The sequence below is a fragment of the Haemaphysalis longicornis genome, unplaced genomic scaffold, assembly GCF_048455015.1.
Source record: "Haemaphysalis longicornis isolate Haplotype H1 unplaced genomic scaffold, Haemaphysalis longicornis Haplotype H1 scaffold_6, whole genome shotgun sequence".
Classification (NCBI taxonomy): domain Eukaryota; kingdom Metazoa; phylum Arthropoda; class Arachnida; order Ixodida; family Ixodidae; genus Haemaphysalis; species Haemaphysalis longicornis.
In genome coordinates, this window is record NW_027526407.1 from 202,813,494 (window position 1) to 202,841,168 (window position 27,675).

Genomic DNA, 27,675 nt, shown 5'->3' on the forward strand with positions numbered 1-27,675 from the left:
GTCCAATGTTACATTGGGAAATATTTGCCTTCGCGAAGCCCTACGGTTTAGACGCAGCGCATATCTGAACTTCAAGGCTGAAGAGTTGACTAACAGGAGATCTGAGTTGACCACAAGAAGAACTAAGGGTAATTGCAAAACGGCGAAAACAGCATAGGACAGCTACGACCTGAACCGACACACAATGCTTATTTTGAACCTGTCAATATTACCAGCGCTACAAGTAGGCCAAGCGTACAACATCGACTTTTTTTTGGGATGGCACTCGTTGCGAGTAATGAATCAATCATTTATACAGGGAGTGGAGCGGCAACAGAAGGAAGAAGATAAAAAAACTTTATTTTGCACAAGAATCCCTTAGTTCGGAGCTCCCGGGATAGCCGACAGGGCCTTCGCTTCGCGTTCGACGAGTCTCCTTTGTACTTACTCGCTAGAGTCGGCCAGACTCCTTTCCCACGAAGCAGGGGTGGATTGGGTATGGGGCAAGGTTAGGCGTCCGTGTGCATGCCCAGTCAGTATGATAGATGCTAGGGTAGTTCTAGTCAGAAATTTAGTATAATAGTTTACCGTTAGTGGGATGCACAAAGAAAGGAGTAGAGTGGCAGGTGAGGGATAAGGTGTGGGGAGAGTGGATGGAAGGAAAAATAAGGGGCCGGCGAAAGAGGCAGAATTGAAGATCGAAAGGAGGAAGGCTGAGGATCCGGAAGGGCGTGTAGGCGAGGAGGCGTTACGTGACACAGAGGTAAAAACGCCATTGGTCGCCGCCTTTAGTTGCTGCGAAGCAGGAACATTTACGCCAAATTCTCGTTTTTGAAAAAATGGTGAAGAATCAGTGTTTGAATGATGTATACTAGGCCCTTTACGCACCCCTCATGACTAAAGTACACATTTAGGCATTATTTCTTTTATAAACCCCCTGAAACTGCCGTAGCCTCCACGGTGTCTAGTGTTACAGCACGTGGGTGGTTGATTTTAATATATCTAACGTGGATGGTTTATGCTGCTTAAAATGGTTCTGCAACCTCCACCACGTTATTTGTTATGCCTCTTCAAGTTCTGTCTGAATATTCTGTTGACGCCATTTCAGAAGATGTCGCTCAGAAAAATGGCAGCCTTCCTACTTTTGTTCGGGGTAACAATGGCAACTTCCATTCGACATAACACCAGGCCACCCCATATTGTGTTTATTCTTGCCGATGATCTCGTAAGTAACGCTGTGTCATTAGTTATTTTGTTGCTACAAATGCTATTATTGGCCGCTGCCAGACTCATTGTGAGCGTTTGCTGGAGATTTGCTTCTCTGAATAACTAGTGGTCTTTTGTCCGCAACAGTTACTCCGTTGCGCTGATTAAAACCTGCTCGATTGGTGAATGCAGCGCGTGAAGCAGATAACATTAATCGCTAAACATACCAGATGCCAAAAAGAGGCTGTGCGGCAGTGCTCTTTGGACTCAGTGATGCTGGCTCTAAAGCAAACTTTGTTTTAAAAGTAGGACTTTCCCAGTTCGTTTTTGGGGCATGGTTTGTACACTGGATGAAAGAAATTCCCAGGTGCGGATTTTCCTAGCTTAAAGTACAAATACCCGTACGAGTCTTTTGAAACACTTTGTACTGCCATTATTGGCCGCCCAATACGCCAAGTGCTCTGAAGGTATTTTCCTCGTTAACGGCGTCTGCTCAAAGTAAATTTCGTAACAGCCCTCGGGTGTCCCGTATTTGCCGTGGCCACCACCCCAACTGAGCCCCACCTCCAGAGCCCCGACCAGCATCCTCTTTCTGCTAGTCCAGAGAAAGAGCTCTCTTTTTGCAATTAATTTTACACTCCGACTTCTTCTCTACCTCCAACTCCGGCCACTCAGTAGACAATCACTAAGGCTACTCAGGATACAGTCATGGTAAGCGCCTTTAACAAGATGAGGCTACTCAGGTTTTATCGCCAACTTCGTCATCGTTGCAGGTAGTCACCACAATCAATTAACCATTCCATGCCAGCCATAATATAACCATCCTAGCGCAGTCACTGATCAGGTTCACCGATCCAACTCCACTACGTTTCCTCCTGCCACGGCCATCAAAATAATAACCACCAAGACAATACCAGACTGTCAAACTTTTATGAACTTTATTCGAAACCTTACATGCTTTTAAACGGTAGTGAAAAAGAGCATCCAGTACGCAGAATGGAGGCCCCGAGGTACCCACACCAAGATATACTGCTCTCCGCGTAATTGAAAACAAAGAAACTTACTTTAAATATGTTTCCACCTTTTCTTGGCCGCCGGGATGCTTCAGCACTTGAATAACGTTGTTCAAGTAATGCCGCCATTATCGGCTGGCTCCCCTTCAGTTGCCGCAATAAATGCATTTGATCGGGAGTTTGAACAAACCCACCGCAGAAGCACAGCATAAATTTGAAGGTATGCCTTGCGCGATCAGCAAATTACGTAGAGCGGTTATATGCTGGTTATAATTACAGCTTTCACAATACATACAGGCATAAAGAAATGATCTAAAGCATTTATCTGTCGTGTTACAGGTTCCTTTATAGTCTGGGTTTGGCACGCCAGAGGCGCCAAACGCGGAACGCATGTTCCAGAAGCAGACGCTCCAAATGCACTGCGGTACCACTGGTTCATAATTTCGAAATTTTCAAACTTTTATTGCTCAAACTTTTCAACCTTTTATTGTGCAATGTATAGTGTAAACAAATTCGACGAAAGCCGAGTCGGAACAGCAAATATTCTTGTGCACAATTCATGATTTATGTACGAAAGCCAACATTTATCCTCAATAATAACCCTGACTGATGTGTGCTCAACTCAACAGTTCGAATAGCCAGCCCGGCGTGCGAAGGTGGATGACCAGCTCGCCCGACTGCGTATAACCAAACTGCCCAACAGTTCATACCACGGGTCCATACTTGCCAACCAGAATGTAGCGCCGTCGCCAAGCACTGCGATATATCCGACCACAGAGTTCATTCTGGCGGAACGGCCGTCCCCGGGGACTGAATGTAAACGAGGGAGAGGCTTCAATTTGAATCGTGGCACATTCACCAAACTCTACGAAACCTTAATTGCTATATTGCGAGAATGCCGTCCATATACACGCACGGGCTATGCTCCTCAGCGAATATCTTTGTGACAGCCCGACCTCGCTGAAAAAGTAATGGACGCCGCTTCAGCGTGGCCCAAGTCACCCGTAAGGAAGGAATCGCGCTGGTTTCAAAACGTCAGCTTCTGAATTTATTGTGCCCTCGGTTGGAGCCTGTAGTCATATTTCTTAGCTGTAAATTTCCCACTACAGAGAAATCTGTCAAATGTTCACGTTCACACACACTGTACTCTACGTGGCTGTGTTTAATGTGTGCTTATCCGAACCGTTCCTCGTAACAAGCATAAGTGCAATCCTACGGCGCGATTCGCTCCTTATATATCGAGGATAATCCGCGCTATTTACTTAGATGCTTCTCTGCATTTCTTATTTCTAATCACTGATAAAAAAAGATTATACTTATCGCGGAGTGAGAGAGCATATCTTTTATGTGGGACCTGCATCGTTACGTCACCAGAACAATCCTTTGCTTGTAGTTAAGCATAGATCCAAATATAGTAGAACAGTGTACTTTTTGTTTGAAGGAACTCGTGATTTGGTTGGTAATGGTCGTTGGTGTTACGTAGGGCATTGCCGACATCAGCCTGTACGGCTCCTCTCAAATCCCCACGCCCAACCTGGACGCCATAGCCAGCGAAGGGGTGATACTGAACAACTACTACGTGCAGCCACTCTGTTCTCCATCCAGGGGGAGCCTTATGTCTGGACTCTACCCCATCCACACAGGTTGGTGAGGTGTCGCTTCTTCTTATAACCGGCGCATGAAAGCCCTTCATGCAAAGTTGGGAAGCTGATTTATAATTGAAAGCACCCCACATAAGTGCTCTAATTGTGTCACGATCTTCTACAGCGAACTACGATACGATAAAGTAAGGTCTACGATAAAGTACGATAAAGTAAGGTCTACGATAAAGTAAGGTGTATACCAAAAGAAATTAAGAGACCTGCTGAGATTCTGCATTTCCGCAAAATGTGGCCTATGCAACTAGCACTGGCACGTAGAAAACTCATACGGAGCGGCCGTTCTTCCAAAGCACGCAGTTCTCAGTTATTTTAGGGGGAACACGTACTGATTGCTAAAACAGCAAACGTGGGTTGTGTTAACAATGCGCTATCAAGCTCCCAGAAAATGGGTGCGGGAAAAAATAAGCTGTCAAGCTGCCAGAAGATTCAAGAACGATAATATTTCCTTACACTTCAGTGCATTAATCTTCACGCTCAATGTGAGAAACGTTTTTCAAGTTTACTACTCACAGCCAGCATTCCTTGTCGACCATGTCGTTGAACAAGGATGGCTTAGTACGCCAGTTATGGTGTGAACTTTACAATGTCCTTTTCACCAGGATATATTGTTACCCGTCATCTTCTGCCAACCGCCACTCAACAATCTGCATGTCGTTGCTCATCCGAAATTAAAATAACTTGCTTGTCCTCTTTCTTTTTTTCCGTTCCCCTTTATTATGTACCGTGTAGAATATAGAGGAAAGAACCTTTTTCTGCAACTTCGATAGCCTTATTCAGTAATAGAATAACCGTGACTACCTCGTATGACTCTCCCAATGAGTGAAATGCAGGTCCAGTCACGTAGCTAGCCGCTGGCTAATACATCCCTATTATAAATTCGAAGGAGCTAAACGCAATTCACCCGAAGCAACCCTTCATTGGCAGCAATTGCTGAAGACAATGGCGTCGTGGCAGCCGGGGCGGATCTGTTATGTGCGCTTAGGCAAGATAAGCCCCCACAACGTCCTCGAGCATCGCTGCATGGGTTACGGTGTCGAAAGCTTTCTGAAAGTCAATAGCAACCGGAATGTGTGGGCATTGATACCGGCTCGCTCGATGTAACTTTCGTGGGATGTAAAGGCTGCTTTGGGTGTCCAACCATATTTGAGCCAGGTGGAAGTACTTGCTTGACTTTTCAAAGTTATGGCCATCAGCTAAATCAATTTAGAGAAGGATGGCGTGAGAGACAATGGGCATAAATTTGCCATGAACGCGCGGTCACTCCTTGGTTTCGGAATGGGCACCACGACAGCCTCTTGATGGTTCTAAGGGAACTGCCACAGATCCATACGCCGTAATTTCATGTACTACAGTATGCTGATAATGCAGTGCAGGTATTCGAGTTATAATTTGACCACAATTTTAACATATTTTCAGCATCAACATAAAAAAGTAATTTCACGAGAAAAGCAAAACAGAGGTTCTAACGCTGCAAAAACCGAAAAAGAGTACACATTTCAAGAGTGGTCTTGTTCCGGCATAAACCGACTACAGTTTTCGGAAATCACCGAAATGCACTGTCAACAGCTTCTCCTTGTCGTTGCTTCTATAAAACGGGCAACGCGTAACGTAATGCCTAGGTATGACGGTATATTCGCCAAGTGCGAACATAAGTTTCTTCGGTCGCCCGAATTCTGGGTCTCGCTTTTTTCCCCAGGGATTCCAGCACAACAGCTTTAATTCCACCACAACAGCTTCAAACAATATATAAAAGGCAAAAACTATTTTATTAATCAGACCATGATTTGCTGGAGCAGAGCGTGGATGTTGTAGAGCAGATGATTGACCATAGCAAGAGAAATGCACGTCGCTCTTGCAATGATGCCAAATGTAGAGCACATTTCAGAAACAATATAATCGATGTGCGTATTTGGCGTAAAGTGTTTCATATCATGAAGCATTTTTATATCATATCCCTTTGCACCGGCGCCGAGACATATGTTCGGTTTCTTCAATTTCTTACCCTTGGGGATCGCAGAAGATCCTTTGCCTGATCAGAACTTACTTTTAAGCACTTCATGTCGGCGGGAGCCTCTGTATTCAGAAGTGTTTTTTTGCCTTCATCTCGTTCTCGTCCTCTGTTTTCCCAGAAGAAAAACTAAAGGGTGTTCAGTTAAACCATCATTTAGGTTCAGCCATGCCACATATACAGTACTCCCTCGTTATAACGTAGTCAGCGGGACGGCTAAAATTCGGTTATAAGCAGTGTTTCTATATTTGCGACAACTCCGAATAAGCTAGAGGATGTGAGCTTTAATCGCGCCACAGCTGCGCGGAATCAAAGCACAATGTCTTCAGTGAAGAAAAACTTTATAAAGGGGCTAAAAATGCCGTGAGCTTTTCCTGTTTCAAGTTCTCGCCGGGAGCGAGCATCTTCTGCTCCAATTTGGCCAAGCAATACATGGCGCTGTGGCCGCCGTACAAAAACGTGACAGTGGCTGTGGCCACTTTTATAGGTGGCGTGCGGACTTCACGGAACGCTACGAGAGTTTCGCGCTGGAAAGCGCCACAAACTTATAGCTCGAGTTTAAGGTTGTCTTTGTTGAGCTAAAAACGATTCACCGCTCATATAGGTAAAAATGATTCACCGGTTTTCACGGTTGCGCTGAGTGACCGCAACCGTGAAAACCGACCGGCTTTGCACTAGGGGCTTTGCATGATCACTGGGCAATTTTCGCTGAGCTGTTGAGCCGTTAAGTTTGCAACACAAGAGTCTTTTGTGCGCTGTTGTCGACGACACTGCTGATTTCATGGAACGAGTGCCGGTGTTCGCACACCATCTCGTCCACGCCATTGCCCAATGTCTAGAAACCAAATTCAATGGCCGTATCCTGCATTTGGACCGTTTGTGTCTAAAGTAGGATGGGGCGATTTCATCATGACCGGCTCGAGAAAATCGCGGGCAAAACACTAGCTTGCGTTGACCCGCCATCATTGACAGTCTGACTAACCGCTGAGTCGCCGCCGCTCGGCGACGCCCCCACTCGCCACTTCACTCTAAGCGGGTGAAGCTCCTCGTGGGGTTCGAGGGATGCGGCCTAAAATGCATGTTCTTGGGTTTGGACCAGAAGAAATTTCCAATTAAGCGATATTTCGAATAAATCGATTTCGTTATAAGAAGAGATTATTATATAATTATTGAAAAAAACAAGGAACAGAGAGAGACGTGGAATAGTGCCTTCATTGACAAGGTAGGCACGCGCATGCAAAGCACTGGCAAGCCAAGGACTGGGGACGTCTATAGTCCACCCGAAACGAACTGCCAAGTTTCCTTGGCGATGATGGTGACCATGGGTGAAGTGAAGAAAAATAATACGGTTCCCACCATGGTCGCAAAGTTTGGATTTCGAGAGGGTAGCATGGACGTAAAGCATCAGAAAGAAAATACTCCAATCCGTCTAAGACACTGATTGAAATCTTTGCAAAGCCATGGAATGTCCGTACCAGTAAAGCACTAAAGAGCCCAATGAAAGCCCTGTCAATCCTGCCGATAAGAAACAGGTGTTTGCTTCCTGGTTGGATCATTTGGTGTTGGATTTGATTTTTCCAAGCTTCGTGCTCCTCATTTGTTGTGGTTTCGATACAGGAGTAGTAGATTTTTATATCTACGCACTGTGCCCTTTGTTCAAGTTATGGAGAAACTCCTTGCGTCGTGAGAATAGCCAGCAAAATGTGATAGTTATCAAGATAAAAAGCTTCCCAAATCAAGTTGAAAATCCTCCAAGAATCAGTGAATATTGGTAGGACTACTGGTTTTTTCATGCTGGGGTATAATTTCTATAATGACGAAGTTGCCTGCTAAAAAATTCCCCGCATTTCCCCTAGGGGAAGAATGTGAAAGTGCGAATGCACGAGTCGAATTTGCGGGTTCGGTAATGTTCGCGAAAGAGAGATCACACACACACACACAACTAAAAAGAAAGAAAGATGCATTTATTCACAGACACCTATTCGTGTTGTCGTTGTACTTGATTGCTAGAGCGGATCTCAGGTTTGAAATTTCGTGTCAGTACTCCTTTAAGCGGGTGCATTAGCCCTTCTCACGCCCGATTCCTGGCCTTTCCCCCATGTGGGTATGTGCCATGTCAGCGGCCAGGCAGCGCGCGCCCATCTCCCCCCGTTGCCAAGGAAGACGAGGAGATTCCTGGCCAATCCCCCACGTGGGTATGTGCCATGTCAGCGGCCAGGCAGCGCGCGCCCATCTCCCCCCGTTGCCAAGGAAGACGAGGAGCGCGCGCACCCGCAGCTGTTGCTATGCGGACGGCGGCGGACGCTTCAGGCTCGCTTACGAAGTGCATTCGCACTTAAAATAGGCGATTTATTAAAGAAACCAGATAAAGCAGTGGCTACTCCCCTGCTTTATGACGTCACAGAATCTTGTTTGTCTGATTAGCGGCCACCCGCCTAAGCCACCACTAAGAAACAAAAGTAGAGGTAGCGAGACTAGTGCCCGTTAGTTGGCTCATGTTCGTAAAAATTTGTAAGGGGGCCAATAAAGTGCGATGGAGAATTTGAAAACATGTATGACCCAGATGGGCTCTATATACAAACTTTTTATCTCTCGAGAGTTCAAGAAACCTATGTAAAAAACATCACGCAAACATATTTCATAACTAAAGGAACCCGTCAAAGAATGTGATGCCTTTACCAACCAGTGACAAGGATGGTGCGCTTATGCCTTTGTCATTCGCTTTTTTTATGTAATTCGCTTCATAATTGTTTAGTCAGTTTATTGCCGGGCCGCTTCAGTAACATTGTTTTTTTGCAGTAGTGGCTCATACCCGCATCTTTAACACTGGTAACTCGTGTGACCGCCTAAACATGTGAGTACTCCGGTGAGACTGGGGACCGCTCATTGAAGCATCGGAAAGGCTGTGCGATAAATAAATGGCCACAATTCAGTGGGATATCGTAAACCACGTCGCGTATGCAATCGATGAAACGGGTTGCATATATCTTTGGACACAGCGCTCTTCTGTGACCCACCTGTTTTCTAATCCTCCATTAGATTCTATTCGCGCTGTTAACATTCCTCATGAGTTCACGATTGGAGTGACGCCTCTTGTTTCCTTTACTTGCATCACTTGAACGTTGAAGTTTTAAATGCCGCTCTTTTCTACTTGTTCCCTTGTTATGTTGCAGCCCTTCAGCATGATGTTAAGGATTTTGCCAATATTTCTCGCCTTTTTGATTAAACCGTCTTTTGTGGCCAGAATGAAGCTGAGTGAGCTACCAAGAGCCACCTGGTTGAAATAAAGTTCTATGTTCTCCTCATAGCCTCTTTAGCAGATAGGAATTTATTTTGTAGCTTCCTTACACAAGCACGACACCCTGGTGAAATATAACTCCAGGAAAATTTACCATGCCTTCGCATTTAAACACGCAAGCACACCTAAGTCATCCTTCTGTGCCAATTTCTATGTGGTGTAGCCGCATAGTAGTGGTAAATCATCTTGCGTGTCACTTCGCATCTCCAGGCTTTCAATTCCGTTCCTTTAACCAATATATCAAATTTCGGGTGAGTGGAGTTTTGGGTCAACAGCAGCTTAGAATGCCGGGTTTTTCTCCTCGTTAGGACATAACGCTTTCCCAAAAATTGCGATTTTGGGTGCAGTATCAACAATGTCGGCGCTCTATTTTTAATCTTTCTGAAACCCCTGAAGCTTCTACTCACCTCGAAGGTTTTCTAAACAGACTGGCAACACCTATATATCATAGGGATGGCATTAATTCTCACCATTTTATACTTTGCTTCCTCTAGTACCACGTGGCCATTGCCAACTGTGCCAATCGGATATTTTTTTGGTAATCATTTTAAACGTCGTCCGTTCCCTCAGGCTTCAGACAATTAAATTGTGATTTGCCTTCAGCGTAGCTTTATTTTGAAGGTGTCTTAACAATTCCTAATTTGCCAGTAATTACGGCGAGGTGTTCAAGCACCCCGAGTTTACGTACGAAGCGGCGGATAGACGTGTTGGGTCGTCGGTGGTGTCTATACAGAGAGACTGCTCTTCATAAAAGTCTGAACTTTTATAGCAAACTTGAGATAAACCATGGGATTTTTATGGTACAGATTGTAGCTTGCTAGCGGCGTTACAAAGATTACAACACGTCGATTGCAAATGCGCCGCCTAACGTGCCGCCTAGGGGAAACGTTTCTTCATTGTTGCGGTTGTGGAAGCAACTGTAATAAAGAAACTATACTTTGAATTCTGTCGTCGATATGGCCGTGGAGGGGTTAGAGTACAATATGTGGGATATGATGCTGGCCGGGACCAGTGCGAGCGCGCTCTCCTTCTGGTGCCTCACATAGTGGCGTAGCTGCGCCTCATCAGGGGTTTACTTGTGCTGTGGTTTGATTCAGCCAGTTGGATAGTACGGATGACTTGCGGTGTCATTTGAATGTCGTGCCAAGGATCTTGATGTTTTAGGAAGTAGTACACATCATTTATGCCTTTGACATTTTTCATTTATTTGCACAACGTATGAGCAGTATTCTTTCTTTTGGGCGCTGTCACTTAACATTGGAATATGTGAACAGAACCTTTGCCAATTTTTTAATTTTGTTGGATAGTTATTTCATTTCAAATACCCCGAAGCGGTTCGTAAATTTTGTTTCTCGCGCCAAGAAGTTCGGGGGAAGACTTCCTGTCTTCTTACTACACATTGTACTAGCAGAAAAGCTGTCCCTGTTCTCTTCATACTAACACTTGTATCAAAATTTATATTTTAAAAAAGGTATGCAACACCGCACGTTATCTCCCATGGAACCAGCTGCCTTACCGCTTCACCTGAAGATTCTTCCCGAACATCTGAAACACTTGGGATACGAAACCCACTGCGTGGGAAAGGTAAGCACCAAGTAAGAGTAAAAGTAAAGGGCCTATCGGCTATAAAAATAAAAATTAGCCAACATCAACATCAAGGGATAGATAACCATTGATGCTTTGTGTCATTACAGATCAATTCACAAACTCATAACTGTCTCTGCGACTGCTTTTTGAATCTTACCCAGCAGCTGTTTGATTCACCACATTATAACCAACCATCTCCAAGCATGTTTACTGACAAAATAAGAAGTTTACTGCAGTACACTGTTGTTATATGGTGCTTTCAGGGGAAACGAAATATCGACGTGTTTGTTTTTTCGCTGTATTGGAAAAGAAAAGAAGTGCATGAGACATCGCATATTCAGCAAATATTATATTCAAATTAATGCTTGGAATCTGCATACGGGAAAGTTCCAGAGTAGAATAAAAATAAATTGTATTGAATATTTTGTAAGCAATAGCTTTACGGCCATACTGTTTAAAGAAGGTGTTTTAGCTTCTATTGCAGCATAGTAATGTTAATCAGTTTTCCGCAATTAAATTGAGGTATGCCAAAAGAGTCCTTTATGATGTAAATGTCTTGGCTGTATTGGGTTTTCGGTGCTGTGGTCTTTCAATCTGTAAGTACAAAGATGCCATTGCTTGTAGGTACAGATGATGCCTTTATTTAAGCAGAAACCTTTCTTGGACCTCCCCAGCCTGAATGTCGGATGCGTTTAAAGGACTTTTTTTCAGGCTTGTTTTGTTCAATAAAGATTGCTTGAGGCAGTTGGGATAGTATTTCCCTTTGAGTCGACTCGATGTCTTAAAGCACTATCGTTTGGAGAACTGTGTGATTTTGCTATTCCGTCTAAATGTTTGACTCCCGACTACCGTAAACCCAGTCTCCTGTACAAAATCAGCGGTGCTCAGGCAAAGTACTAGCAACTTGGGGTTGAACGGTATCTGTGGGAGTGTGAAGAAATATCACCACGAGAGAAGGTTTCCGCTGGTTAAGAATAATGAACCTCCAAACGGGTTTGCATTACTGAAAATAAAAAATGGCACTTTTTTATCCGGGAACACACGAAAGACCCGAAAATAAGAGGGAACACACGAAAGAGCCGGCAAAAAGTAAATGTCTGACCTCTACTTTTATTCTTATTCTCTTTAAAAAACAACTACAATGCCAAGCACTCCCAGCTTTCCATCACATATTCGCCTGTTAGTTCATTAAGTAAAGCGTTGCCGGGCCCAACGCAACAACTCGGGTCCGGTGCCCCTCGCGGATTCGGTTGGTATAGGCCCAGTACTACAAATCCTCCTGCGTACACATTTCGGTGCACGCCACCAATTCTCTACTGGCTTTAGTTATAGGGTAGCCATGGGATGCGATGCGATGCTCCTCATTGCCCATGTGTAGGTTCGGGTCTAAAGGACACTAATGTTTAAAAGCGATACTCTTTTTTCGGTTTGCTAAAGGCAAACATTTTGCTCTGTTTATCTTTATGTCTATCCATCCGTCCGTCCGTCTGTCTGTCTGTCCACAAGACCATCTATACACCCAACCATCTGTCTGTCTGTCTGTCCGTCTGATTCTGTGTCTCTCTGTCTGTCTGCTGTCGTTCTGTCTGTCTGACTGTCTGTCTGTCTTTCTGGCTGCCTGGCTGGCTGGCTGGCTAGCTGGCTGTGCGTCTAAGTGTCGGTATGTATGTAACTGAAGCGTGCAGTATATATAGTGAGGAAGTCCCAAACAAGTCAGGCTGCTCTTATGTGGTACAAAATGTTACATTATCCAACGGAAAGGAAACCGTGGGTGTAGGAGGCAAAATACGAGTACATAACCAATAGTACCAGGCCTCTTAAAATAAAATTGTAATAGGTTTCAGAATAGGCAAAAGTCCCGGGCTATCTCCATTACTGTGAAACCTGGAGGGGGGCGAAGCATGCAGTGTGTAAGTGTATTCTTAGCACCTTGGCGTTTTCGCCAGCGGAGATGAAATTTTTGCGGGAGTGGAGGTATACAGCTTTGCTGTAAAAGTCTCGTGTCTTTCAAGCCTTAAGCTCTCTAACGCGAGGCGTAAACGAGTGTCCCAGTGTTTTTATCACGTGATAGGAAGCACTTCAGCACGAGGCGTAAACAAGTGTCCCGGTGCTCTTTTTCAGTACCCGTTACGAATCGTTCAAGTACGAGGCGTAAACGAGCGCCTGGTGTTTAAGCACCGTGACTACATAAGACGAAGATTACAATGACGAGAGGAGACGCCAACATCCGCAGCCCCTAAGGAACTTCGCCCCTAAAAACTACGCATTAACAACGCAAATGAGAGGGAGATAAACTCAAACAAGTATAAAGATTCCGCACGAGCAGTTCCAATGTAAGCAAAAAGAAAAGAACAAATAGAAGCAGCACCTTCAAACTAACGTCGCCTTATATTATTCGCAATGGCGGCAGCAGAAAACGGTGAAACAGCCATTTCTCCGTTACTCGCCCTTTTCCTTCACCGCTCGCTATCCTTCGGACGTGCTGCCGGCCTGAGTACCGTCTGCTGGGCAGTGCCACTTCACGAAAACTGTACGGACCAATTTACATTGTTTGTCCGGGCTTCGAAAGATGGTGGTCCGACGCCTCAATGCTTAAGGACCCTAGGGCGCGTAGTTTCTCCGCTGATCTTCTGGTGCGGCGCGCTGCGGCGGTTACGACTCAGGTGTCTCAACTGCTGTCATTAGAAGGCGACTGACGTGACAGGCAAAGTTATGCACGCGTCGCTCTGCCAAGAGACGGCCGTCCCCATCTAGAAAGCGGAAAGTTACAATTATCTTTGCATAGCCTGAAAAGCATTCATTAGGTGCGAGACAAATGGGAGAGGAAAAGAAGCATTGTTCGGACGGAGAGAAAGGAAAGGCAGTTACTTGTCATTTACGCAGGCAACTATGATTGTTTTTGCGAACGTTGAAAGCAAACCAGCAGGATTTCAGGCAAATTTTTTTCCATCCCGCAAGGAAGAGTATTCCCAAACATACTTACCGAAAAGCGATGAAAGACTCCGGCAATCATATAAGAATTCTGCCGCTCGTAATACACGGGTCCTGAGAGGTTCACGTGGGTATTGCAACAGAAGATAAAGAATACGTTCCTGACCCCCTTTCATATGTTTCCAGACTTTATTCTGACCGTATATGAAGCGTTGCTCTCTCTCCTGCGTACGTGAGCCCTGTACTAATGCGTGCAATACAGTGTTCCCATTCTGCTACTCCTACTCGTTTGTAATAACAGGGCCAGTAACAGCAATCATATTCCTTGTCTGATGAGGTGCTTTCATGTACGTGGCTATATCTACGACGGGTACTGCGTTAACTGCTTATGCGGTAAGAATATGTGTTTTAAGGTTTCGCTTGAGTGCTTTGCCGCAACGGCCGCAACGGCCGTTACTCCGTCGTTGTTGGCGTTATTGTTAGCTCCGTTCATTCTATTCGAAGTGATTATCCTTGGACATTACCTTTGGGGGTGGGGGCGGGGGTGTACGCTATGACGTGTCGTTCTCGTTCCGAGCAAGTGTTGCTATGATTCCGGCGGACGCTGGAGTTTGTTTCCTGCGTGAGACGCGTGCTTTTTCCCACTGAAATAAAAAACGCTGCTAACAGGATTTTCCCTCTTTTCAGTGGGGCATAGGACATTACACTGTCAACCACACCCCTACCCACCGGGGCTTCGATACATTCTATGGAACCTACATTGGACCTGTTGATTACTATACACACGAAATGGAATTGGTAAGTACACGTGAATCGCATTTGGGGTATCACCAAATGAGGCGTTTCGGAAAAAACATTTCACCTGAACGTAGCTTTAGTAATGTTGTGTCAGAAGTATTCCCACCTTTTAAACGGACACTAAAGATTGGAAACAAGTTGGCCTATATCGGTGGCTACGATGCCGAGAATACAAAAACTCCACTCTCGCAACCGGCAGTGTTTAACGGGGGAGAAAGTGCCAGAAACGTAGAAACAGGTGTCCACGCCCTGTAAGCCTTTGGGTACTACGGTTTGTCACGTCACAAAGGGTAAGAATGGCGAGAGCACCTTGGATAAGCTTCTATAAGTGTTTTCTTGAAATACACAGTTACGAAGTGGTTGAGCGAATGAAAAATTCCAAGACATGAAGGTAGCGAGGCTGAACGCAACCTTCACAACCTTCACGCAAGTTTAGAATCCACGATTGCAGCCGATTTGTTTCTTCTTTGCTGCCGCAACGGCCGTTACTCCGTCGTTGTTGGCGTTATTGTGAGCTCCGTTCATTCTATTCGAAGTGATTATCCTTGGACATTACCTTTGGGGGTGGGGGCGGGGGTGTACGCTATGACAGGTCGTTCTCGTTCCGAGCAAGTGTTGCTATGATTCCGGCGGACGCTGGAGTTTGTTTCCTGCATACCCTGGCCTATTCTTTTAAGTGGGTATGCTTGGGCTAACAAACGCACGCCGGCCACACAGGGCCGTCGCCGCGAGGCTAGCAAACACGAGCGCTAGCAATTCACCTGCCGAGAGGCAGCCGCGCAGCCCGCGCGCTCACTTCCGCGAGCTCCGAGATTTTTCGGTATTTTTAACTGCCGGCAAGAATAAGTACGATTTGGTGAACAGCTTTCCTGTTAATATATGTAAATAAATGCTTTCCTTGAGCAAATGTAATAGAAAAAACAGGCTAAAGCTTTGATACTTTGCGAGACAGGCTGCTTTCCTCACGGTGAACAGCTTTCCTGTTAATATATGTAAATAAATGCTTTCCTTGAGCAAATGTAATAGAAAAAACAGGCTAAAGCTTTGATACTTTGCGAGACAGGCGGCTTTCCTCACGGTGAACAGCTTTCCTGTTAATATATGTAAATAAATGCTTTTCTTGAGCAAATGTAATAAAAAATTCCCGCGCCTTCCCGCCAGGGGAATACGAGTAAATGCAGTGCATTGGGGGTCATTAACGCCGCGTAAAGTGGCGTTAGGGTGGGTAGTTTGGTCGTAGTTGCGTTGGTGTTGGTTTGGGGTAGAGAGCGGAGAGTAAAGTCGCGTTAGGGTGGAGCGAGCGTCAACCAAGGAAGGAAGGAGCAACGCAGTGACTGAAGCACGAGCGACCGCTAGCCGCTTTATATTTGCAGCGCGCGCAGTAGAGGGAGAACAGTACGGGGGGGAGAGTGCGCATGCGCAAGCAGCGCGCCCTTCCACGCCCAACCGCGCTGCTATCACGCACCTGTTACGCCGAGACCGCGACGGAGCGAACGGGCTGACTATGACGCATGCGCGCGCCAGCTGCTGTTGAGAGAGAGGAGGGAAGGAGGAGAGGCGAACCTGCTGCGGACGCGGAGCTGTGGACGGTGTCCGACGCAGGAAGAGGCGAGGCTAAGAAATGCTCTGCATTTAAAAACAGGCTAAAGCTTTGATCATTTGCGAGACAGGCTGCTTTCCTCACGCTTCACTAGACCACCATGGTTTCACTTTCGTTTTGGAACAAGCATTGGTTCGCAATTAGCGACGTCATTAACCTACTACGGCTACTCCCGAGCTTCTGCAAGCTCGGGAGTAGCCGGCAGGAAGCTGCAGAAACTACATGTGGTTAAGCGATCCGCCGGTCGGTCTCCGTGCGCGGATATCGCTATCGATAAAGAGTGCCTGGAGCCGTTTGGAAACTTATCGCTCGTAAACGGTACAGGGTACTTACTGCAAGTGTTTATCCGACCGATCCGACCTAGTTATCTTATGTTCGGCGTGACCCGCTGAAGATAAACATCACATAAATGCGTGTGTTGCTTGGCTCTACATTTCGTTTTATGTTTAGGCCCGGGAGACGACGGCCCCAGAGGACTACTCGACACGGCTGCCGTGAAGAGAGTGCTTATTTTGAGCTACGTTCGAGAGACAGAAGCAATATGAGATTGCCATGATAGCGACAAGGGGAATTGAAGGCGGCCGCCTCAACAGTGCGCCGGGCAGTCGCGCTTGCAAGACATTTAAAACGGTGGTTGTCGCTACAGAAAAACTCCCACCTCCCCTCGCGGGAACCCCTGTGTAGATGCGACGCATAGGCGGAGCGGCGAAGGGACCGCGTTTTATAGCGCGCATAGCGTTGAGGGAACTGCGTAAGCCGGTCCCAGTCGATGACGACGTGGCCGTACTTGTAAAGCGGCGTGGACTCTAGGCGTTTGAGCCAAGCGTGGATGTTGCTTCGCCGGAGAATGGCACACTGGTTATATGCGCAGCGCGCCCGAAGAGAGGAAACCGCGGAAGAGAGAGTACTGCACATGCGCTGGCCCCAGCGCGTCTGCCGCGGCTATGACGCAACGTGCCGCGGCTGTGACGAAACACAATCCAACACAATCCACTTTAATCCAATCCAATCCAAATCGAATCCAAGCCAAGCCAAGCCAAGCCAAGCCAAGCCAATCCAATCCAATCCAATCCAATCCAATCCAATCCAATCGAATCCTATCCAATGCCCCTCGCGAGAGAGTGTTCGCTATCGGAGAGGAGAGGGGGTGAGCGGCGGAGAGCGCAGCTGGCGCGGTGAGGAGAATGGGGGAGGGGTGGACAACGCCGACGACGACGATGACGACGAAGACAACGACGACGACACCGGAGGGACAAGGCGAGTGAATCAGATGCTCTGCATCTAAAAGGCTTTGCTGATGGCCACGCTCGACGGGGTAGGATTGGCCGGTGTAGGCGGGGACACCGGCCGCTCCAGCACTTCAAAGCATTTCTCGTTCCATCAGTGACAAATCCTAAAAACCCAAGCCAGCGTCTTCTACCAGACAAACGTTGTCATAGTCGGTCATGGCTTAGAAAATTAAAAGTTACCGTTGCCATCGAGAGAGCGTGAAGCACCCACAGTTCCGGATCTATACCACACCGGTGCCCCGCTCCGACTTTATGGCGCAATGGGTACGTGATGGAAGAACGAAAAGGAACTGGGATACAGAAATTCAAGCTATATTTTTTTATTTCTGAGCAAATTACGCATCTTTGTTCGTCGAACAAAAGGCAACAGAGCTACGAAACGTACGATGTTTCAGTTTAAGTAAAACTTTGTTCAGCCTTTAGAGTCCCTGTAAAGAGGGTCCAGCACTTGTGCTACGTTGTAGTGGACCTAAGAAAGGGTGGCTGATGTCTTTACTCATCACGTTATGTTATGAATATGCAAGAACGTTAAAAGGGCAGCAGCCAATTTTCTATATGCTTGGCCTAAACTTCTGTTTTTTGCGTTGTTGGCTGGTCCTAGCACGTCATTATACTCACATGTAGCTTATGCGTTATATACAGCAAGTTATCGGCCACCATTTGTCACTACTCTCTGCACCGTATGAAGAAATTTCAAACACTTTTATCTAAAAATTGTCGCTTCACCTCTACAATGAAAACTGTGAGCGTAAACTTTGGAGAACCTCACTGAATTACTAGCACACAGTCGTGTGACTACACAAATTCCTTCAAAAATTCTGCACATTACTAAACATTCACACAATGGTGTTGCAATACGAACACGGTCAGCATCACCGGCTGGTACCTGATTAACCTGGCTTGTTTAGCGCTATATCATATTTTCACGCCCATGAAAATGCTCTTATGGGTGTGCAGGGGGGCCACCGTGGACTCGACTTCTGGGAAAACGATCAACCATTGGCATCTGTACGTGGCCGATACCTGACAACGCTTTTCGAAGAGCGAGCCGAACACATCATAGCGAACAGAAACACTTCAAAGGTGAGGAAATTGCGCTATTACGAGTACTTCTAATCGGCCGGTTACGTTTCACTGCATGCGGTGTCAATACACACAATGTCGTCACAGGGGTTATTTATAGAAACAAACGGAATTATCAGAACAACAGACTCTACACAATAAAAAACGGGTTCTACATGCAGAATTTATTGTCATAAATGCTAAACGTATGTGCGTTAGTGAGTGACACACCCTAAAGGACCTGGTTTTCCCGACGGGCTCCAACTCCATTCTGGCTTCCTGCCTTCCTATTTGTCCTGGCCTTCCTCGAAAAGGTGAACCTTATACAACGGCTGTATCCCAATGCCAGCAGGTCAGCCGTACGCGCTCATTATCTCTTTCTTTCTCTCCCTCTTTTTTTGTGCCCATTTGTTCTCACCTACCGCCTTTCACTCCCCTCTCCCTTCCCCCATGCTGGTTGTATACTGGTGAGCTCCAAAATGAGTTTAAAATATCCCCAGTCCACTTATTTTCCACTTTCTATACCAATAAATAACTTGCACTCACAAGCATACGAGGGAGCGTCCGAGCATAGAGTTCTAGAAAGGCTGTTAAACGTATTAACCATGAGGACCACGGCTATTGCCATTAGCTGCGGAAGACACACGAAGAGATACACGACAGCTACAGCGTATATCAGGCGTTTTTTTTTCAGGACATCATGACGCACGAAAATCACGACTTAAAAGGTCTTATCTTTTGAGCTTTGTAAGAAACCGAAGATAATCTATCACTTCTGGACCTGGAGCTGCACTGCCAATGTGATTTTTTGATGGTGGATGGTTGCGCCATTAAGCTAAATAACATTGGCTTATGTCTCCGGATCTCCGATAGCTTAGACGCAGAGCACAGGGATAATTCCCAAAACCCAGCAGAATGACCACTTTAAAGAGTGGAGCTCTCCTAGGGTTGGCCCTGACGGCGTCGTTGCTTGTATTGCACTTTCCTGAACAGGTTTCTCCGCAGCGCAAAAAGCAGTTTATTTATTCGGGCTTTGATGTGAAAAAATAAACTGTGATCATTGCGATTTTGGGACTGAGATTTTTTTCTGCACTAAACATTGTTTTTTACAGTTTGAAGTACCAATCAGTTTGCGCCGTTTTTTCAAGCAAAAAACCTTACTCCTCCACGCAGCCACTGTTTCTGCTGTTAGCCCACCAAGCGACGCACGGGGTCCCAGGTAAGACACCCGCTGCTCCACGGAAAAACATCGACAAGTTTTTCTACATTAGAGATGAAAAGAGGAGGGCTTACGCCGGTGAGTGGGCTTCGTTCCTTTCATGTTGGTGTAACAATTTCTCTCTATATGCAAAGTGTTAAAAGCTTGGATGTTTATAAAAACAGGATGAAATAGTGGGTGGTTTGAACTGCTTCGTCACTAAACACACGTGTTCCACCCATGTCATAAAATCGAATTTTTTCAGTTTACTTACACAACTTATCCGGCCCCCGAGTTGTCCCCGTTGCATTGACGTTTGCATTTGCACTGATAATGTCACTTTACTATGCCACCGGCAGTGATTACAACAGAAGTAAACAATATTTCTTCAGAAAAAATGTCACAAAGTAACACCGTGGAAATTGCTGCGCACATTTATGCAATTTCCAAGTACTGATCAACATTTCACTTTATTTTTGGGTTTGTAAGAATGATGTCTTTTCCTGTGACGCTTTGAAACGCTTCAGATGTAGGTCTTGTATTCTTTGACCGAAATTATTATTGGTGTTAATGCTCCGATGAAAGAATTGTGATGCGCTGCTTGTTATGAGATTTGTTACAGTTGCGTTACAGTCACGCGCCCCATCTGGATAATCCTTTAAGTGGTCGAATACCTTTTTTAAAAAGCTGACATCCCTATACCCTCTCCAATGACTCATCTAAAAGAAACTTACAGTTCCATGTCTGTAGCGAATGACGGTTTTTGCAGTGGCAATTGATTCATACCCTCTTGTTATTTTTATAGCCGAATTTGCTGTTTTGTGACTGAAATGTAAATGTATATTTGTAAATTGTAGAATTATATTTTCTATCTTGTGTTTTAAAGCAAAGCTTTCTGCGTCTTACTGATGGCGTACGTACTCGAAAACGCACTGCAGGATGTCGAGCTTTCCCTGACATTGATGATGATCGCGGGTGAAGTGTAGCAAAATTATTACACTTCGTTGCGAAGCTTGGCAACAGCTCCGCTAGGCGATATTCGGAACGTTGATGAGCAGCAGAGGGAGGTCGTGACGCAAGAGCGTGACGGCCAACGCATATAGGCCTAAAGTCCCAGTCTGAGGTGAATATCGACAGCTGTTACTCACAGCTCGTGGTGTGATGAAAATAACGTTGCTACACATGCGGCAAGGCTTAGCCGAAGGAGGATAGGTATTACTTCGCATTTCCAGGTTCGGGACGTTATACCAGTCATAAAAGTTTCTTGTTTAACACCTTGAACTAGCACCTACTCAAAAAAGTACTTAGCCTACACCAAGCAGCCGGTAGCGATTCATGCCGTAGACCCTTAACCCAAACGTCAGGCCTACAAAGGTGATACTGGAGAGTTGCCGCGGTAATTATAAAAAAGTGCTCTACACTAGAAAACTGGTGGATAGCTTGAGAGCAGCACATACTCGCAGTGTAGGATTGCTCGACTAAGAAAAGCATCAAAAGAAAGCTTCGCTTTCAACAACCGTCATCGTTTCACTGAGGGGTGCGATATTTTTTATTTTCTTTCTCCAGTGTTCAACAAGACGAGCTTTACGGTCTAGTAGGCCCATCGGTTGTTTACTGGAACCAAATAAAATCCTGTCTATCTATCCATTACTTGTATTGTGGGCAATGAAGGCGGAGATGCGATACACAAATATCTGACGTCATGAATTTAGCAGCTTAAGGCACAATTGGTGCAGCTAGGCAACTTTTGAATCAACCGGTAAATGACAATCCGTTTCAAAAGTCACATTCAATTCCACGCCTGCTGGTGATTCAATATGCACGTTTATGTAAACTGCACTCTACAAAAGTTGGCACAGCTGGCTTTAGTGCTGCAACGACAGAGAAACAGCGGAACTGGCGTCCCCTCTTCCTTCGTCGGAGACCCGGCTGTCGCACCTCGGGTGGATTTACCAACTTGCGCCGGAAAGTTCTCCATTACTGTCGGGCCCGGATCTTTCTGGCCGCAGCCTTTCACATATCTCCCAAAGTGGACTACATCAACACGTTAGCTAAAACCCACGGCAACCGGGTTTGCAAACTTGGAGTCTGTAGCGCGAACTCTCCACATTTCCCGCATGAAGCACGTGAACTCGCGAGTAGAAGAGCACGCGACAGGTTCCGCCACGTATGCTGGGAAGAGTGTTCTCGGAGGTGTAGCATGCCGACGCCGGCTGTTCCTCACGAGGCGCACGGTCAATTGCGCTTGATCTTTTTTCTTTGTAATTTTTCTGGCATGCTTTATGGCGGAACTAATGCCTAAACAACTCTCCTGGAAAACGCCTGATGGCAAAAAAAAGGCTTTGGATGTCGAGCGCACAAATCAGTTCACTAGAATTTACAATAAATTTTTTCTCCAAATCGCACATTCTCTATTTTTCTAAGTTTCTGTGGACATTACAGTTGCAAAGCTTTGGATTTGCAGTGACGCTTGAAACCACTATAAAACTAATGCTGTCCACAGAAAAAAGCAGTTCACTCTAGTTTACAATAAATTGTTGCTGCGACTTGCACCTTCTCACTTTCCCCGAAGTTTCTTGTAGGCATTATAGTTTTAGTCACATGATGTCGTTATTGCAAGACAAAAAGATACGGTCTTGTTATTATTACCTGTCACCTTTCTTGAGCAGCAAAAATTACCAGTATGATTATTGGAAACTTCTTCACGTATCAATACAGACCTAAACTTTTCTGGAGCAGTCTCACCCAGAGCTGTAGTCCTATAACGAATAAGCATCCGTTTGCACAAAAGCCATATTAAGGAGATTAAGGAAGCCAGTTAATGTCTGTGCAAAGGAAGTTGAAATAATTTTTCACGCAATAAATTGTAACAATGCAATTGCCTGTCTTCAATTCGGTCGCATAAATATACAAAAACCAAAGAACAAACTTGTATACGTCAATGGCGCCCTACTTCAAATATGCAAACGTTGTTTGTAATACTCACACCACAACCGAAAAGAAACAGCCTTGACCAAAGCCAACACAATTACTTTTGACTTATTTACCCGCATACGGAAGACACGCTTCAGAAACTAAACTCTGCGACACGCCTATCCTTCCTGCATTAGAGTCCGGAAGAACGTTACACAGCTTACAGTTGCAGTATATTATAGTAATTGAAGCCTTTCATTTCAACAATTCAATTCAATTTGAATTAAACTTCAATGCAGGAGAATAATAAATCGCAATAAACAAGGAATACGCATACCAAAACTATTTTATAGCCCCATACGCAAACAAGTTCTCTTCGATATTCTTTTCCTCCGCAAGCGATTGTCTGGTTTGAATACACTTCCGCATGATGCAGCAAAAAATGCATGTACAGACACACCCAGTTCAGACGTCGCTGCCTACATTTACTAAACACTGCCGGGGCGAGTGTACGGGATTCCAATTAATATATTTATTGTGCTGTACGGGTTAGGGATGTGTCATGGCGCTCAATTGTATGTTGAATTCACATCGGTTGCAGTCTGGTGGCCCAAGTATAGTACATGTTTCGCGCAGTCCTGTTATTATGACCGGTTTTGTCGATATTAAAAACACAATAGTATTCCTTCGGATATTTACACGCAAATATTTTCGCCTGTATGTCAGCTGTTAGCCTGTTGGTCTGTTCTGTCATTCTGTCTGTCAGTGCCTCGTTTCAGTTGCCTGTTAAAAAGTTTGAAGAACACCTGAGGCAAACATTCCGAAACTACTAAATCTGTTTGTATGCTTGATACTAGTCTACATTGTAATGCAAAAGAAAAGAAAGAAGGCTTATTTGAAGCAAAACACAAAAACATAGCTTATGCATGTACCGCTCTCTTAAGTAAAAATAGTCGAGGACGTAATTTTTGAGAGAGAGAGAGAGAGAGAGAGAGAGAGAGACAACTTTATTACGCAATAATGCGAGAGTGCTTCCTCAGTCCAGGAGCCCATGTGCTGTCCAGGCTGCCATAGCCCTGACCACAAGCAAAAGCAGGTCCTCAGGTCGACAGCTGGACAGCAGTATGTACCACTGCTCAGGGGAAGGGGACGGGTTCAGGGACGCAAGGTCCGAGTTTTTTGTGCAGTCGAATAATATGTGTGTCAGAGTTCCTGGTTCGTGGCAGAATTTACACTTATCAGAGTACTGTGTGGGAAAGAGTAAATGCATACGGATGGGGTGGGGAAAAGTACCTCCTTGAATTTGTCTGGGTGTGGTTTCTTGACTTTTGTTGAAAGGTGTGTGAGGACTGGGGAACGTCGGCCTCGTGGTTCTGTAGTATTGCGTGATTTCTTGGTAGGTGAGGAGAGGTGCGGAAACAGCCCCGGTCTCAGCGGCTCGGTGAGTGACGTCTCGAGCCTGTTGATGAGCAAAATTTTCGCCCGTCAGTGCAGAGTGGGCGGGAGTCCACACAATGTCCACCGGACGGGTAGGCGGAAGTCGGCATGTGGCGGGGGCCACCCGTCCCGACAAGAGCCTGCGGCAGGCGGCTTGCGAATCCGTCAATATAATCTTGGAGGTGGTTTGGTTAAGGGCGAGCGCAATAGCTAATTCTTCAGCGTCCAGGGAGGAAGTTGTCCGAATTGAAGCGGTGGTCATGAGGGCGTTCTTAGATGTTACCACTGCCACCATAGTTTGGTTAACTGGGTAACTGCCCGCATCTGTGTAAATTACGTCGGATCGGCTGCTGTAAAGTTTTTCGTGGACTTTTCTACGGGCTTCTCTACGACCAGGGTGGAGATCCGGGTGCATATTTCTGGAAATGGGGAGCACAAAAATGGACTGGCGCCAAGTGTCGGGGATGGTGACCAGGTACGTCTGGTCGGGGTATAACCATTGAATATTTCCAAAGAGCGCGCGGCCTGCTTTGGTTTGGGCAAGTCGAAGAGCGTTAGAGAGCAAACGCCAGAAACCCGTAAAAACAATGTTTACACACAAAATACGTAACACGGTCGAACGCAATGCTGGAGCTCGTGACCAAATCTCTATGCCCAACAGTAACAAAATGTTCCAAAAGATAGCGCGCCATCAGTGCAAACGCGGTAGAATTGAATTCAATTTAACACACCTGTACTGTTTCAATTAGGGGGCAGAAACAGGAGGGGCCCAGCGTGAAAGATTGGCAGGGGAGAGTATAATTTCAGGTAGGTGAGAGGGACTGCCGATATGTCGTCTTTCGCGTCATTTGCTTCTAAGCGTGCAGGCACGAGGCCAATTTGAGTCTTATGTGCCGTAGATTGTCGTTGCTTTTTATAGTGTGTTATACCACTTCAAGTAACCACAATGCACCATTCCTTTCTTTGCCAACATGTTGCTGGCAGTATGTACTACAAAAAAATAAAACAACTATCTTAAGATTATGTTTCATTGCATTGTGCGTTTGGCGGATACGGACGCAAGTGTCATTACCAGTGTACTTGAATATTAGCGGACATTAAAAGGTTCCAGTGACTGGGTGGAGCACTTTTTTTCACACCGCCCACCGCCATTTTGTAAGAGTATTTTTTTAGCTAAATACAACTTTCGCTTGTTCTCAATCATACGCAAACGTCACAACAAGCAAGAATTTTAATCTCTGTACAAGATTGCAAGGCTCTAAGGCGGAAGTCTTTGCAGCGCGGCGGACGTTTTTGTGTAAAAAAAGGCAAATCTTTTTCACCGCATAAAATGGTGCGTTGCTAAAGGCGGTGCTCACTCAACCCCACATCGCATTTTCTTTTCACTCTAGGAACCATGCATGGAAATTAAAGTTTCTCTGATCAAAAGATATCATATTCATATAAACTTCAAACAAGATATTGTGATATTGAACAAAACATGTTAAACCGTGGCGAATGTTTGGAAAGTTTACAGTGAGATCTCTGTGATTGATTGATTGATTGATTCTATGGTTTAACATGCCGAAGTGACGCAGGCAATGAGGCGCACCGTAGTGGAGGGCTCCGCATTAAATTTGACCACATGGGGATCTTTAACGTGCGCCAAAATCTCGTACAGAGGGCCGTTTCCGCTTTTCGCCTCAATCATGAAGCGGCCGCCACGTCCGGGAATAGAAAACGCGTTCTCGTGCTTTGGTAACAGAATCTTGTTTTTGCGCTTTGTGAGTGCCAACCCAAATCAACGCAACGAAACAAGGCTAGGGATACATTTGAGGGGCCTCTATTTTCGCTAAGCAGCGAAAGGCGCTAAGGCGTACTTACCGCATTGATCAAAGTATTATGTTGCCGGCCTATTATACCTCACTGTAGAGTGAATTTCCAAAGTAGTATTTCTTGCAGTTTTTCCGTTTCAAACGTATTTGGTTGCTTGACCAGCGCCGAGTAAGCTCCGAAATTCTACTTCTAGCAAGCTCTACAAGGTTGAATTTGGTTTTATGGTTTTGCAATGAGCCGCGAGACCCCACAACATAGACGTTGCTTTTTTGTAGGCATGGTGGACGCCCTCGACGAGTCAATTGGTAGACTCATGGAAGCGTTAGAAAGAGCTTCCATGCTGCAAGACACTTTGATCGTGTTCTCCAGTGATAATGGCGGTAGTCCTCCTGCCGCCGGGTACAACTGGCCTCTTCGTGGAATCAAAGGTACCCTTTGGGAAGGCGCCGTGCGCGCAGCGGCTTTTGTTTGGAGTCCGCGTCTGCTGAAACGCAGGAGGGTTTCCCAGCAGATGATGCACATCACGGACTGGCTTCCAACGCTGTACACGTCAGCCGGTAAGGAGGCTTTCCTTCAGTTCTGGGCCTAAACGAAAAAAAATTGGCGATGTGTTTATACCGAAAGAGAAGGATGAAGCGGTAATGGTGTTTTCAAAATCATTCTAATTAGTTACCATACTAATAATACCTATTCTAAAATACCCATTCTAATTATCACAACACTAAGTAAGAGCATCGAGCTTTATGTTTAAATAATCACTGCAAGATTACGAACAAGAACTTTGAGTCCTTTCTTCCTTCCTGAAGGCACTGCGAAAGCTATAATAATCTTCGGTAGAGAGCGTCACTGCGGGATTTCCTCACCCAGGAGATGCACTTTCAAGTTTCTGATTTGCTTTTGGTGCAGTTTTTATTATACGCTTATCCAGTGCATCGTTGCTATAACCTAAAGGAAGCCTGCCAATAGCCGCTACATAGCCGAGTGGCATCGCTTGACCGGGTGAGCAATGCTCATACTAAGAAAGTAATAAAAATTGTTTGGGTATTTATTACGTCATCTGGTGAGCAGTAATTATGTCTCAGGTCCTTTGTGACAACCTATTCTGAATTGTAGAGGCACTTGTCGACTAATTTCTGAAACCATATCGGATTTAGTAAAAGATAAAAAAACTGTTGTAGCGCTCTTTAACTTAGTTGGGGGACAACCATGCATGTTCAGATGTATCCACTCTTGCACAAATGCCGTGAGAACTGATTCGTTCCCATGTTTAAGTTGTACCACAACACAAAAAAGTAAAAGACGCGTGTCTTCAGTGTGCTCGGCATTTGGGTCCATGAAGTTCTCGCAACGATTATCAGGCTTTACTTGGCCCAACATGTTTTATTACAGTCCTTGCACCAACAGAATATAGCCAAAAGCTTACAAACCATACTTCGAATGAAATCTCACCTTCTTTGTAGCTTTCGTAACCAAAAACTTTACATATTGTCACAAAGGCAGAGACGACGCACTTGTCTTCAAGGAAAACAAGTTTATTAGAACGAACTCGTGCTCCCCTAACAACCTAAACAATATACAGGCGGTGCACCAGCAGTCAACAAAGTGACGTGCGCAAGCGAGCGTCGGCGACTCGAATATCGCGGCGTCTTCTGTGCACACTTTTATCTTTCAACGTTACTGTTTCTAGAACCGTCGATATACATCCAGAACATTGTAGATCAAAGAAGATTAATAATCGTTGATTAATCTAGGCTGGTGAAGTTAGAGCGAAACGCTATCCTTATGGGAATGAGATAACGCGTGCGGCATAAAAATAAAATAATGGAACACGGATTTCTCTTGGGACAGTGATAACACAGGTGGGCGCGGCCGGGCAGTAA

At 45.5% G+C, this 27,675-nt stretch overlaps 1 protein-coding gene across 1 annotated transcript in view; it reads left to right on the top strand.

The window, feature by feature from the left end:
* LOC144142169 (arylsulfatase I-like) overlaps positions 1 to 27,675 on the top strand; it is a 52,104-nt gene that overhangs the window by 15,001 nt on the left and 9,428 nt on the right. Inside the window, exons 2-8 of the mRNA XM_077673552.1 lie at positions 1,088 to 1,204; positions 3,682 to 3,841; positions 10,637 to 10,749; positions 14,371 to 14,481; positions 18,328 to 18,453; positions 19,606 to 19,729; positions 26,071 to 26,352. Coding sequence (XP_077529678.1) covers positions 1,088 to 1,204; positions 3,682 to 3,841; positions 10,637 to 10,749; positions 14,371 to 14,481; positions 18,328 to 18,453; positions 19,606 to 19,729; positions 26,071 to 26,352 — 1,033 coding nt within the window. The remainder of the gene's footprint in view (positions 1 to 1,087; positions 1,205 to 3,681; positions 3,842 to 10,636; positions 10,750 to 14,370; positions 14,482 to 18,327; positions 18,454 to 19,605; positions 19,730 to 26,070; positions 26,353 to 27,675) is intronic.